Raw genomic sequence first — 14,140 nt, forward strand, 5'->3', positions numbered from 1 at the left:
GATCTCCCAGAATTACAACTGATCTCCACATGACAGAGATCAATTCGCCTGGAGAAAATGGCTGCTTTGGAGGATGGACTCTATGGCACTATTCGCCACTAAGGTCCTTCCCCTTCCCTCCCCAAACCCCACCCTCCACGGGTTCCACCTCCAAATCCCCAGGAATTTACCAATTTGAAGCTGGCAACCCTAATACTAGAAGGGTTATCCCCACCCACACACACCCATGGTGGGCAATTCTCTACTGAGGCACTTTGGAACCAAGTTGCTGTGCTATCCTTGCATACAGGCTGAAGTATAGCATGTAGTTTGGTTCTCCATTATCCTTAGAACCTTGTTGGTCAATAGCATTATCCTGAAAACACCACAGATTGGGGTGGGGAGGGGTGAAGCAAGGCTTGAGGCCCAATCCCATAATCAAGATTTCTGCTTGGACTCTTGAGATCAAGTCTATGAGGGATTTAGGCTCTGATCCCTCCCAACAATTTCAATAATTCCCCCCCTTGTGCCGTAATTGGGAAAAATGACACAAATTAGGAAAGCCCCAGATGGCAATACTTTTCTTTCGACTGCCCTCCACTTCTCAAGCTGCATTGCTGAAAATTAAAACCTAATTTCCCCCAACTGTTCCCTCTACGCTCCACTTGATTTATTTTTTTTAGCAAGGGATAAAAATATCTCCATGATGACTGGAATCACCAACAGGAAAGTTGGATTATTATAGGCACAGGGCAGGTTTCAAACCTCAAAGGCATACTGATTGAAGGAGACGGCACCCCATTAGTCAACCAAGCCCTAGGAACATGGGGGAGAGCCACTCATATTCATGGGCAGGTAGAGCTAAGAGCCACCAAGGAAGTTATAAATAAGCTGCTTTGGTGCACAGTGACCTTAAGCTTTTTTTAACCAGAGATGTGTAATGCTCATAGGGCTTTGTTTACACCAGACCTCTGATCTGGTTACACCTCCGATCTGGTTACACTTTCAAGGGGTGAGTGGTTGAAATGCATTGGGAGTTTACTACCACATAGGGTTGCCAGGTCCCTCTTTGCCACCGGTGGGAGGTTTTTGGGGCCGAGCCTGAGGAGGGCAGGGTTTGGGGAGGGGAGGGACTTCGATGCCCTAGAGTCCAATTGCCAAAGCAGCCATTTTCTCCAGGGTGAATTGATCTCTATCAGCTGGAGATCAGTTGTAATAATGGGAGGTCTCCAGCCACCACCTGGAGGTTAAAGCAAAAGAATGAGTTAGCTTGCTGTGTGGTGTGTTTGAAAAAATATGCAGCAACTAGAAGCCAATACTATATATGAAAATGCCCTCAGCCTATGCCCAAAAATGCCAAGTTCTGTGCTGTTGCTATTAAAATACGCAGAGCTTTATTAGAGAATGATTGCGATAATATTTAACAATTTTATCAATTTTAATGTGATAATTTTAACCAGGGGTTGCTTTTATTGACCTTACACCTTTATATGTACAGGCAGTTTTTGATTCTGCGGTGCAAAACTATTGTGTCTGGAAATGTTGATGTGTTGGCACGTGATTGGTCAGTCGACAGTATTGATAATAAACTTGAAACTATATGAAAATGCATGTATTAGACAAACAAACAAACAATTGTGGTGAACAATCAATACGTGGAATCCAACATACAACAAAACATGAAGACATATAAAGCCCAAACAATACTAAATATTCCTACTCAAAGTATACCGTCCCAATGTCCAATATCAATTGGTCCAATTTTTTTTTTCCGGGTCCAATTCTTAAGGTAGGTCAGAAATTAAAGTCCAAGCGCTAAGTCTTCAAAAGTAAAGAGCAAGATTATGTGAATAGTAACATCACATAATCTTGCTCTTTACTTTTGAAGACCTAGCGCTTGGACTTTAATTTCTGACCTACCTTAAGAATTGGACCAATTGATATTGGACACTGGGACGGTATACTTTGAGTAGGAATATTTAGTATTGTTTGGGCTTTATATGTCTTCATGTTTTGTTGTATGTTGGATTCTACTTATTGACTGTTCACCGCAATTGTTTGCTTGTTTGTCTAATACATGCATTTTCACATATAGTATTGGCTTCTAGTTGCTGCATATTTTTCCAACCACCCGGAGGTTGGCAATCCTACTACCACAGGCGGGACCGAGAGCACCCGACCTGCCTCTCTTTCCATCCCAGCATCAGGTTAACAACAGCAGGGTTGCTATTTTTGGTGGATGGACGTCACACAGTTCCATGGTGGCCTGAAAATGATTCTACATTATCAACACACCGGTGTGACCAATACATCCGGGAATTCCTTGTTTGTGTAGATGAGGTGGTTGCCTTGGAACAAAAGCTCTGGGAATTGTGATTGTATAATCAAGCCCTCAAGGTGTCATACAGACACTTAATCAGGAAACAGCCTAGGGCAGATGTCTTGGTGACTACGGGCAAAGCACAGAAATCCATATCCCTCCTAGTGAGTGTGTGGTCCTGCCTTCGGGTTCCCAGGCACCTGCTAATGGCAGGCAATCGACCGCCGATTCCTGCTGCTGCCCGCCAATACTTACCTGATTGGTGGGTGGAAGAAGCCAGCCAAAAGGGGGGAGAGAGATCAGGGTGCACATGATGACATCACTTCCGATACAATACAGAAGTGCTGGCATTCCAACAGGGGGAGGCTCTATCAGTCTCCCCAAAACTCTATGGAAACCAAAACTCTATGGAAAACATAGAGTCTTGGGGGCAAGTGCTAGAGCGTCCCATTGGTGAGATGCCGGTGCTTCCACATTGCACCAGAAGTGACATCATTGCACGTGCGCCCTGATCACCACCCCTTGCACCTGCCCCCGCCCCCAGTTCTCCCGCTGGTTGCCAAGAGGAACCTGGCAACCCTATCCTGCCCAATTTCTCCTCGGAGCCTCTTTGGAGTGATTATCTCCACCTCCCCACTGTTTCTCAATATTTTTAATGTCACATGCCTATCCAATATACACACTGGTGTAATTAAAACCATGGCTCCATTCTTAGCTAGGGACTGAAGTCATGGTGTGTTCATGGTGTGAACCAGGTTTATAAGGCCTAAGTATGAGAAAAGCATGGTTATGAGGCAGCTTTGCACCAGAACCATAATGCGCTCTTAACTCCCAGTTTTGCTGCAAGCCTGTATATATTAACTACCTAAAGCTTCAGTGTATTGATAGGAGACAGTTTTTAATCAGTTTCAAACTGGCTCCTGTCAATTAATGCACTGAAGCTTTAGATGATTGATATATTCAAGCTTGGGCCATATTAAAAACACACACACACAAAACCTCTCAAATTTATGAGTGATAGGTCCCCGCAGAGTGTTCATGAGAAACTATCACAGCATCCCCAACAGGTAGCGACCAGGTGGTGACGCAGTGAAAACCAGAGATTCTAACCCCTGAACACTTGGCATGGTGTATGTTGAAATCAACATGCCTGGAGGGGGAGCTGGTATGAGCTTGTCGGTCTTGTCCCCCTCCACACCCCCACATGTAGGCTCATAAGCACAGAGTCTATGTGCAGGGCGGGTATATACATGCAGGCCCCTTCTCCCGCGTGTAAACAACCAGTGAAACCTCCTGATGGAAATACCACCAGTTGCTCAAGGGCAGTGGAAAGGTTCAGCAAAAAGAACTCTGATCCTCCTGATGAAGCTGATGAACAGCGAAACATGTAGGAAGAAGAAGAGTTGGTTTTTATACCCCGCTTTTTCTCTACCTTTAAGGGGTCTCAAAAGGGCTTACAATTACCTTCCCTTCTCCCCCCTCCCAAACAGGTACCTTGTGAGGTAGATGGGGCTGAGAGTTCTGAGAGAACTTTGACTAGCTCAAGGTCATCTGGCAGGCTTCATGTGGACGACTGGGGAATCGAACCCGGTTTTCCAGACTAGAGCCTGCCATTCTTAACCACTATGCCATGCTGGCTAGGGGGCCTTACATGACTATAAAGCCATCACGTCACCTTGCACCTCTTTTCCTTTTTGGAAATACCACCCACCATTTTAGCCAAGTGCAAAGATGTTAGAGACTTTCTAGCAAAGTCTGAAACTGGACTGTGCAGTAAAACAAAGATCAATTCAACCTACTTCTCCTCTGCAGAAAACGCTACGTAATGCAGGTTGTCCCATACCTTGAGTTCTTGTTTAGGCTCAACGTTTTTAATGGTCGTGAAATAAATATGATGGCCATATTGGTAGGCTACAAGGTTCTGTTCCAGGTGATTCTGGGCAGGTCGCACAAACATCATCCAGTTGCAAAGAGCCTCACTGGACAGCTCAAACCAGAGATCCTCTTGTAGGTCCCAGTCTTTTCGGTCACCCTTCTCAAGGGACACCTGAGGCAAAATATGGAGAGAGAAAAAAGAACAAACATAGAAAGCAGGGTTAACAAGGAAACAGCTTTTACCACTGTCTTCTGTAATTCTCTTTAGCTAGTGGGCAAAGTTTTTTGTTTTTGTTTTGGTCTGGTATTCCCTCAATGGAGCCCCATGGCGGAGAATGGTAAACTGCAGTACTGCAGACAAAAGCTCTGCTCCAAGACCTGCGTTTGATCCCGACAGAAGCTGGTTTCAGGCAGCTGGCTCAAGATTGACTCAGCCTTCCATCCTTTTGAGGTTGGTAAAACAAGTACCCAGCTTGCTAGGAGTAAAGTGTAGACGACTGGGGAAGGCAATGGCAAACCACCCCTTAAACATAGTCTGCCTAGTAAACGTTGGGATGTGGCGTGACCCCATAGGTCGGTAATGACCCAGTGCTTGCACCACTGTAACCTTTTGACATATCCTTTGGGTCTCCTGATTTGAGCACGAGGCGTACAAATGTTCCATTTTCAGATCAGCTAGTAACTGGGGACGGATGGCTTACTTTGTGCATCTGATGAAGCAGGTTCTTACCTGCGTGTCTCAAACCACGCAGACTGCACTGCAAACAGATGGCGCACCGTTACCTTTAAATGGATGTAGCAGTCCTTGAGCTCTGACTGCCTGACCAGAGGTCCTTCCACAGGGCCGAACTGTGTGCGCTTGGGAATGCGTCGCTTGGAGAACACCCCTCCCAGGAATCTGTCTATGTAAAGGACCAAGGGGAGGCTGGCTCTCGCTCTTGTTAACACTGGTCGGTTTGGGATGGGGTGCAGGGGTCCGTGCTTGGGGCAGACAGAAGGATGGGCGTTATTACACTCTTCGCACCCTGAAACGCACAGTTGAAAAGAGATATAAATAAGTTACACTACCTTACATTTACTAATACAAAAGAGCAGCAAAGCACATAGTCACTCCAACTCAAATACGTGCTATCTGTGCCCCATGCATTCAGAGTTTTATGGATCAATCTACGTGTGTGGCTGGAGATCCATGGTGTAATTTAGCCTCAAAACAACTGAAAGAGACCCAATACGAATGTGGCGCTCAGAAAGGTTAGGGGTTAACTCCTTGCCCCAGCTCTGTTCCCACTACAATCGAAACTAGCATTCCCCTTGGTCTGCTTTAAGGTGAGGGGGAAAGAGGTACACTACAGGAACCTGTCTTTTTCCCTACTGTAACTAAAAGCAATCTGAGAAAGCCAGTTTTGATTACAGGAAGTTTGCAGAGCTAGGAGTTAAGCCCCAGCTTCCCCTAGCTGTGGGTAAGGTTGTCAGCTCCGGGTTGGGAAATACCAGGAGAATTTGGGGGTGGAGCCTGAGGAGGGCAGGGTTTGGGGAGGGGAGGGACTTCAACGAGGTGTAATGCCATAGAGTCCAATTTCCAAAGTGGCCATTTTCTCCAGGTGATCTGAGCTCTGTCGCCTGGAGATCAGTTGTAATAGTGGGAAATCTCCATCCACCACCTGGAGACTGGCAACCCTAGCAGTGGCCCTTATGTGGCCCTGCTGCTTCACCTGGAGTGGTATAGAAACTATGCTGCTCAATTCCCCTCCACTTGCCTGTATGAATCCCTTGCCGTTATTCACCACAATATCAATGCCATGCCGGCAAGCGAAAGGAGCAATGTAACTGGGTAGTGAAGGCAAAACTTCTCCTTATGCCAGCACCAATGGATCTATGCTGGATCCTGTGTGCTGTTATCCCTGCACAGTAGGATAGTAGGGATGAGTTACTATGAACGGCTGGCTAGCTCTGCTCTCTGCCCATTTCTCTGGCTCTGTGGAGGCAGTTTCAAGACTCCCCTTCATCTGTCTCAATTTTTATTTTCTGGTTACAAGCACAGATGGACCCAAGCCAACTGCAGAGTTCCGTTCCGCAAATAGATAAGGCCCATTAAAACATTAAAAGGGTTTGGATTCATTCACTCAGGCTGCCTCTACACAGAGGTTTTTCACTGCTTTGACACTGTGGTCCAATTGTGCACCAATTGTTCCTTCCCAGTCCAGTATGCTCTTTCCCAAACCAGCTTTTCTCTGATCTTTTTAGAAAAAGTGCAGTCCAAGCACATAATTCCACACGTTTTCAAAGATCCTGCCCACACAAGCATCCTTTTCCTCTTGGCAGCCCCGCACAGCCGCCATTTTTCCCACCCTGCCACCAGAGAATTTGGGGGGATTTATATATTTTTTAAAATGGTACTTGCTATAGCGCAATAACAACTATCATTTTTTTAAAGCCCTCCGATGGCACAGTGAGGAGAAAAGGCAGGGGAAATGGTGGCTGACAGAGGAAAGGATGCAGAAAACTTCCACATAAAATTTCCGTTGTCCTGTTCATGCTGCTGCATTTACAGGGGCAAATGATGCAAAACAGAGAACCCTTGCAATGTAGATGCAGCCATAGTTGCAGAAGTAAACCCACAGAAGGGAGACGAGAACAAGAGACCAAAGCACTTCCTGGTTAGCTTACACAGGTCATTTGGGTCAAAAGGACGTGGTGGATCAGGGTCCCATTCATCCATGTCTGTATCTTCCCCCTCTTCCTCCTCCTCCTCTTCTTCTTCCTCCTCGTCCTCGTCCTCATCATCTTCCTCATCTGCATCATTTTCCTCTTTTGTTTCCATGCTATCCATTGGGTTCTGCAAAGGTTCTAGAGGAGTAGCATCCTCCACGGCCTCCATAGGAGGCAAGACCTGGTTATGCACAGGTATCGACACCTAAGAAAAGATTTCAAAAAATGCCATTATCCAGGGCAGCCAACCAGAAAAGAAGAGTGATCCTACCTTAAGCAGTTTACCACCAGCTGCAAGGAAATGGAGAGGCTCTTCCTCCTTCCCCCCCTTTAGGAATGGAGTGGTGCTTGCCTGCGTGGTGTAGTGGTTATGAGCACTGGACTCTAATCTGGAGAACCAGGTTTGATTCCCCACTCTTCCTCATGAGCGGCGGACTCTAATCTGGTGAACCCGGTTCCCCACCCCCCCACTGCTCTACATGAAGCCTTCAGGGTGACCTTGGGTTAGTCAGTTTTCTCCGAACTCTCTCAGCACTCCCTCCTCACAAGGTGTCTGTTGTGGGGAGAGGAAGGTAAGCCAATTTGAGACCCCTTAAAGGGGGGGGGGGAAACCAGGGTATAAAAATCAACTCTTCTTCTTCCAAATCTGTAGCCAAATGACCAGTCTATCTCTGCAGTATTTCTGGCCCTCCCAGGCAGCTCTTCCCAGACTGCCTTTACCTTACAAAACAAACAACATCACCCAATGCCCATTCACACTTACTCTGAAACTGGAAAAGTCTCATTTGCACCTATCTCAGTTAAAGGCAGCACGGGAGGTGAGCTTAATGAATTAGATCAATTAAGTATGTACACTGAGTTAAGCGTTTTTGGGGGGAAATAATTTTATAAACTTCTTAAATGCTACATTTTTCGCTTCCAAGGCAACAGGGAATGCATGTAGCTGCCATGCCTCTCACTCTCTTCTTCCACAGATCCCCTTTGCTTGCCCGCATCCTCCACCGACCATGGAAAGCAACACTCCAGTGCTATCCCGCTGAAGACCGGACAAAAGGGTGTGCAGTGGAAGTGAAGGCACAGAGTAGGAGGCTGGAGCCTCTCCTGTTGCCTTGGAACGTTGAAGGTGTTTTGGCTTTGGCTCTTGCAAATCTCATCCCAGGGTGTTCTGCTTGCATCACATCTGCTTCGCTAGCCATATTGTGTGTGAAACTTGGCAGGAAAGGGTTGAGGCACATCTGTGAAAAGATTATTTGCTAGCTCTAATAGCACATCAGGTGACTTGTGCCAATCACAAAAGCAATACAACCGGGCCACTCGCAGCCAAGGTGTGTGCGTGTACAGGGCTGAGTGGGAAAAATTGGCCTGATCCCCCCTGAGATTTACAGAAACCTGGATGAGGGGTTTTGGGTAGTGATGAGGAGAAATTTCCAAATTGTTTCTCTGTTTAAAATTCCTTAGGGGTCTCTACCATGTTTCCTCTAATAGCAAACTTTATGTGTGAGTGTTTATCATGAAGGTGGCAAAAAAGCCCCACTTTCAGGCAGGCTGGGATTTCTGCATACTCCGGGAATTTGCTAGGAATGCAGAAAAATCTTAGTTTGTATATTTTTAAAAATGCCTCCCTTTAAAAATGGCCTGATTAGGACTGAACATACTCATTGCTCTTGGAATACTGAGAACTATTGAAAGTCAGTTAAGGGGGGGGGGAGAATCAAAGGGACTTGGGCATACTGGCTCACATACCCCCTCGAGATCTTATAGTATCTTGGAAGGGGGGACTATTTTATTTTATTTATTTAAACATTTCTATGCTGCCTTTCCACTCAAACAGGCTTCCCAAGGCAGCGAACATCAAAATATTAAAACAACATTTAAAACATTTATACAAACTGATAAAAACATGGAAACATACAAACACAACACAATTGAGGAGGAAGACCAATGAGAGTTACTGGGGGGGGGGGGGCGGGTGGAAGGGGAAATTTCCCAATTCCCTCTCACCCTTGCAATTTGTCACAGGCCCTGAGCCAGCGTGGCATAGTGGTTAAAAATGGCAGACTCAAATTTGGAGAATTGGGTTGGTTTCCCCAATCCTCCACATGAAGCCTGCTGTGTGACCTTGGGCCAGTCACAGTTCTCTCAGAACTTTCTCAGCCCACATGGAGGCAGGCAATGGCAAACCACCTCTGAACGTCTCTTGCCTTGAAAACCCTACGGGTCTAGGGTAGCCGGGTCCCTCTTCACCACCGGCGGGAGATCAGTTGTAATAGCAGGAGATCTCCAGCTAGTACCTGGAGGCTGGTTGCCATAACCCAGCTGTGACTTGACGTAACTTTCCACCACCACATTGTACACCAGATCCTCTATAATAGATAACTAGGAGGGCCAGATTACTATTCTCAAAGTTGTGTCTGGGGGAGCTGAGCTACTCATCCATGAACCTAAGGGGTTGGATCCTGCATATCGGTTCCACTAGCAGAGATATTTTCCTCTGGCAGAAGGAGCCTTATCCAACACAAGTGGTAAGGATGGCCGTAAGCAAGTGATCAACTCTCCTTTTCAGTTCTCCCATCTAAGTGAGAATGTATAGTGGCTCACCTATGATTAAGTCCTGCGAAAATATTTAACATGGTAAAACTACTACAGAAATTATTAATAAAAGTTCTACTGAAAGAAGTCACAAAAACTTCAAGCCTTCGAATCCTCAGAAAGGCGTTTGGCAACTCACCGTTCCCTTTCCTTATTCACACTTCAAGTTACCACCCAGGGTCTCCATTTTCTGCATTAATTAGTTTGACATTAAAACATGCCCTGAAAATGATCCAGCCTATAATTTTCTCACTCCATGAAAGCAATGGAAAACAATACTCAATGCACTCCAAACAGAGGGTTCAGCAAGGAACAAGCTAATTAAAACCTAAAACCCTAATAACAAAAAGCAACCTCATAATCACCCTAGGGCAACGGGTGCTCTAATTTTAAAGAACATGTGTTTTATCCTTGACACAGAGAAGAGTTAAATGTCCGTAGTGCACAGTAGATTAGACAGAAGTCAGTATAATGGGGGGGGGGGGCAAAGCCTTAAGAGAGTTCTGGAACAAACCATCAAAAAGTAATCCTGAAGTACAAATCTTCAACTGGGCTTTATAGAAGGCCTCAAGGGAATCCATAGACACCACTGGCCACAACTAGGGCTATGCATACAGCCTGCATTTAAAAACAAAAATCTGGGTCTTGTTGCCAAGGAAACCCAAATTCTGCTTTAAAGATTCCTCAAATTCTGTAACCTGAATATATTATGCAAATCAAACAAGTGCACATGTGCTGGTTACTTTTCTTCCGAGTCAAGCTGGAAGAACAGGAAGCTATGTGGAGAACTGGCATACCCGCAGGAAAACAGGCACCTGAGATTTTACAGGGCTCTTCCCCACAAGTTTATCTACAAAGCCAATCATCAGGGCTAGAATCTTGTGGTCTTAGCTGTGGTACAGAATTCTGGCTTTGGGAGTTTATGCAGAATTCTGCACCAAATAGGAACATTCCTTGAAAGTGTGATGGAACTGTAAATTTGTAGTGTTCACAGATCTGGGCACCAACAATTGTTGGGGGTTTTCAATCTGTGTTCCAAGAAACCTTGAGAAGCCTCACAAACTGATTTAGGGTTGCCAACCCCCAGGGGGGGGGCTGGCAATTTCCCAGAATTACAAATTATCTCCAGACTACAGAGATGAATTCCCTTGGAGAAAATGACTGCTTTGGAGGGTGGACTCCATGACATTATACCCCTATGAGGTGCATCCCTTCCCCAAACCCCACCTTCCCAAGGCTCCACCCCCAAAACCTCCTGGGATTTCCCAACTTAGAGTTGTCCGCCCTAAATTATTTGGGGGGGAGGAGATCCCTCAATAAGATCAGTAGCGACTATTTTCCGCAATGAATCGAACAGAAGGGACCACAGGCTCTGGCAAAAGTCAATAATTAGGCATGCAAAAAGAGAACTTGAGGAGCAGATTGCTAAAAGCATCAAGACAAACAATAAACATTTATTTAAATATATCTGGAGCAGGAAACCAGCCAGAGAAGCAGTTGGACCTTTGGATGACCAAGGAATGAAGGGATTGCTAAAGAAAGATGGGGAGATTGCTGGAAAACTCAATGAATATTTTGCTTCTGTGTTTACTGTGGAAAGTACGGGGAACGCAACCATGCCACAGCCACTATTTTCGGGAAGGAAGTCTGAAGAACTGAGTCAAATCGAGATGGTGAAAGATGAAGTTCTAGACCTATTGGGAAATTAAAAACCAACAAGCCTCCAGGTCCGGAACTCAAATGTGAGATAGTTGATCTACTAGCCCGTATATGTAACCTATCACTAAATTCAACTGTTGTACCAGAAGACTGGAGAGTAACATATATTACACCAATTTTTTAAAAGGGGTCCAGAGGGGAACAGGAAATTACAGGCCAGTCAGCCTAACTTCTGTCCCAGGCAAATTAGTAGAAACTGTAATCAAATATAGAATTATTAGGCACACAGAGGAACAAAGCCTACTGAGGGCAAACCAACATGGCTTCTGCAATGGGAAGTCCTGCCTCACCAACCTTTTGGAGTTTCTTGATAAAGTGAACAAGCATGTAGACAGCGGTGACCCAGCAGACATTATATACTCGGCCTTTCATAGAATCATAGAGTTGGAAGGGACCACCAGGGCCATCTAGTCCAACCCCCTGCACAATGCAGGAAATTCACAACTACCTCCCACATACCCCCAGTAACCTTCACCAAAGACTCCTGAATAAACTTATAAATCTGATGTTCTTATGACTAGTTCCTTGAAAGTCAGATTTCCCACCAATACTGGTCTTTCCCTGGAATGTACAGCCACAGGAGAGGGCCAGTACATTCCAGTGCGTATTAAACCTTGCAGATAATAGTGGCAAAGGCCAAAAGTCACCACATAACAGTGTAACAGTGGTGGCTGGTGCTCACTCCCCTTGATTGTGTGTATGTAAAGTGCCGTCAAGTCACAGCTGACTTATGGTGACCCCAGCAAGGGGCTTTCAAGAGAAGTGAGAAGCAGAGGTGGTTTGCCATTGCCTTCCTCTGCAGAGTCTTCATTGGTTGTCTCCCAGCCAAGTTCTGACCCTGATTAGCTTCCAAGATCTGACAAGATCAGGCTATACCATGCCGCCTCCCCCCACCTCCTTGACTGTAACAGAATATAAATCAGGAAGATTTCCCAGCTCCCCTGAAAACATAATGGAATGCTGCAGGTAACTGCCCTGAATCTTCTTATCTCGTCTTATGAATTATGGTCAGTGGGGATGCTGAAATAAAGAGAGTGCTAAAAGGCAAAAAGATGCCTGGCTCTGTCTGCAAGAAACCCCTGCTCCATTTGCTGTAATGATGCGGCGGTGCTGCTGAGCACAGAAAGACTTGGAATTCACGCTCTGAGCAGCAGGCATGAGATCAGAGATCTAAAACCCCCACAGACACTCTTCCTAGTGCGGTGGCATTTCCATCAGTCAGATTTGTGTGGCTGCAACGAGACCTGCATGCCCGGTCTTGCATAAGATGTTTTAAAACACAGCACCCAAAAGGTGTTTGGAATGGAATAGAGATGGAGTCTCAATAATTGTTAAATTGAAACCGCATGAAAGCATTCAGGGACGCGTGCTTCCTGATCCCTTTTCAAAACTGAGGTTGGTTTTATTTCTGCCATTTAACTATATTGGAGCTGCCTGTGTGCTCTTGTAAATCCACAAAGACAGCCCCTGAATCACAGCCCTTGATCCTCCAGCCCTGGCCCATTAAGAGGGCACTTTGAGAAGGGAGAAGACCTCGCTAGTGGCAGCTTCATACCAATAGCCTACTGCCAAGACCCTTGTTGGGAAGGGCCGTAGTTCAGTGATAGAGCAACTCCTTGGCGTGTAGAAGGTCTCAGGTTCAGTCCCTGACATCTCCAGTTAAAGGGACTAGGCAAGTAGGTGATGTGAAAGACCTCTGCCCGAGACCCTGGAAAGATGGAGGGCCCATGGCTCAGTGGCAGAGCATCTGCTTGACATGCAGAAGGTCCCAGGTTCAATACCCAGCACCTCCAGTTAAAGGGACTAGGCAAATAGGTGATATGAAAGCCCCCTGCCTAACACCCTGGAGAGCCGCTGCTGACAATACTGACTTTGATGGACCAAGGATCTGATTCAGTATTAGGCAGCTTCATGTGTTCATGTGTCCAAATGTTTCTCCTCTACAACCTCTGAGTTAATAATGGGGGTAACACCCCTCATTAAGTCTGATTTGGCCTAAAATGAGGGCTGGAGTGCCATATTGGTTAGAATGTCGAACTAGGATCTGGGAATGGCTATGTTCAAACCTTCCACTCTGCCACTGAAATCCACCAGGTGACCTTCAGTCCGTCACAGTCTCTCAGCCCAACCTACCCTCACAAGGTTGTTGCTGGAAAGGAATAAGTGGAGGAGGGGCGGGACAATGTGAAAAGCCGCTTTAGGTTCTGATCAGAGTGAAAAGCGGGATATGAATTTAAAAAACAAAACAAATGTCTAGCCTAAAAATGTGTCGATCCTCATCCTGGAGGAAAGCTTCTCTCACTGCTTCCCACTTAAGAGCTGCAAACTCTTACTTCAAGGGAAACATTTAGGATTTTGCACAATCAAATCCAAAATACTTTGGTATTTCTTTGTTCTCCCTCCTGTCAGTTTTTATTTCCCAGTCCAGTCTCTGAGATAGCTTTAAACTCATTCTAAAAGGCTGTAAGGAATAAGGTGGCCAAGGCGAAAGAAAAGCCAAGCTAGAAAGAACAGAGTGGTTTTCCCACACTGCCAGACAGACACCCACAAAGGCATTATTAGCAAATTGCAAAACTCCATGCTTGCTGGCAGAGAGGAGTTAGTACAAAAATCGCCACCGCAGGGCATCAATAGAACATCTCCTGCATCCAAGGCAAAAAAGATACTCCTCGCATGCTCTTGTTTGTCCCCTTTACAGATGTCAGAAGCAATAAAGAGAAAAACACACAAAGGCTTTGAAACAGCTAAGATTCAAGAGGTCTTTCTAAAAGCAACAGGGACCTTGCTTATTATTTTAGCAGCTATAGCCGTTTGGGGACGTTTCAGAGGAAGAGGGTTTGCAAAACACCTGCAGAGATAGCAGCTGTTCTAATAAAATTATAACCATTCACAAACAGGAAAGCTTTCCCGGGAAATATCTGGTTTGTCAATGGTAATGATGTCCAGGCT

At 45.7% G+C, this 14,140-nt stretch overlaps 1 protein-coding gene across 1 annotated transcript in view; it reads right to left on the bottom strand.

Annotated features, from left to right (window-relative positions):
- Window positions 1-14,140, bottom strand: part of PRDM10 (PR/SET domain 10) — a 96,554-nt gene that overhangs the window by 41,233 nt on the left and 41,181 nt on the right. Inside the window, exons 5-7 of the mRNA XM_056860254.1 lie at window positions 6,842-7,088; window positions 4,958-5,199; window positions 4,143-4,346 (exon numbers count right to left, since the gene is read on the bottom strand). Of these exons, the coding sequence (XP_056716232.1) occupies window positions 4,143-4,346; window positions 4,958-5,199; window positions 6,842-7,088 (693 nt within the window). The remainder of the gene's footprint in view (window positions 1-4,142; window positions 4,347-4,957; window positions 5,200-6,841; window positions 7,089-14,140) is intronic.

Source organism: Euleptes europaea, chromosome 14 (assembly GCF_029931775.1).
Source record: "Euleptes europaea isolate rEulEur1 chromosome 14, rEulEur1.hap1, whole genome shotgun sequence".
Classification (NCBI taxonomy): domain Eukaryota; kingdom Metazoa; phylum Chordata; class Lepidosauria; order Squamata; family Sphaerodactylidae; genus Euleptes; species Euleptes europaea.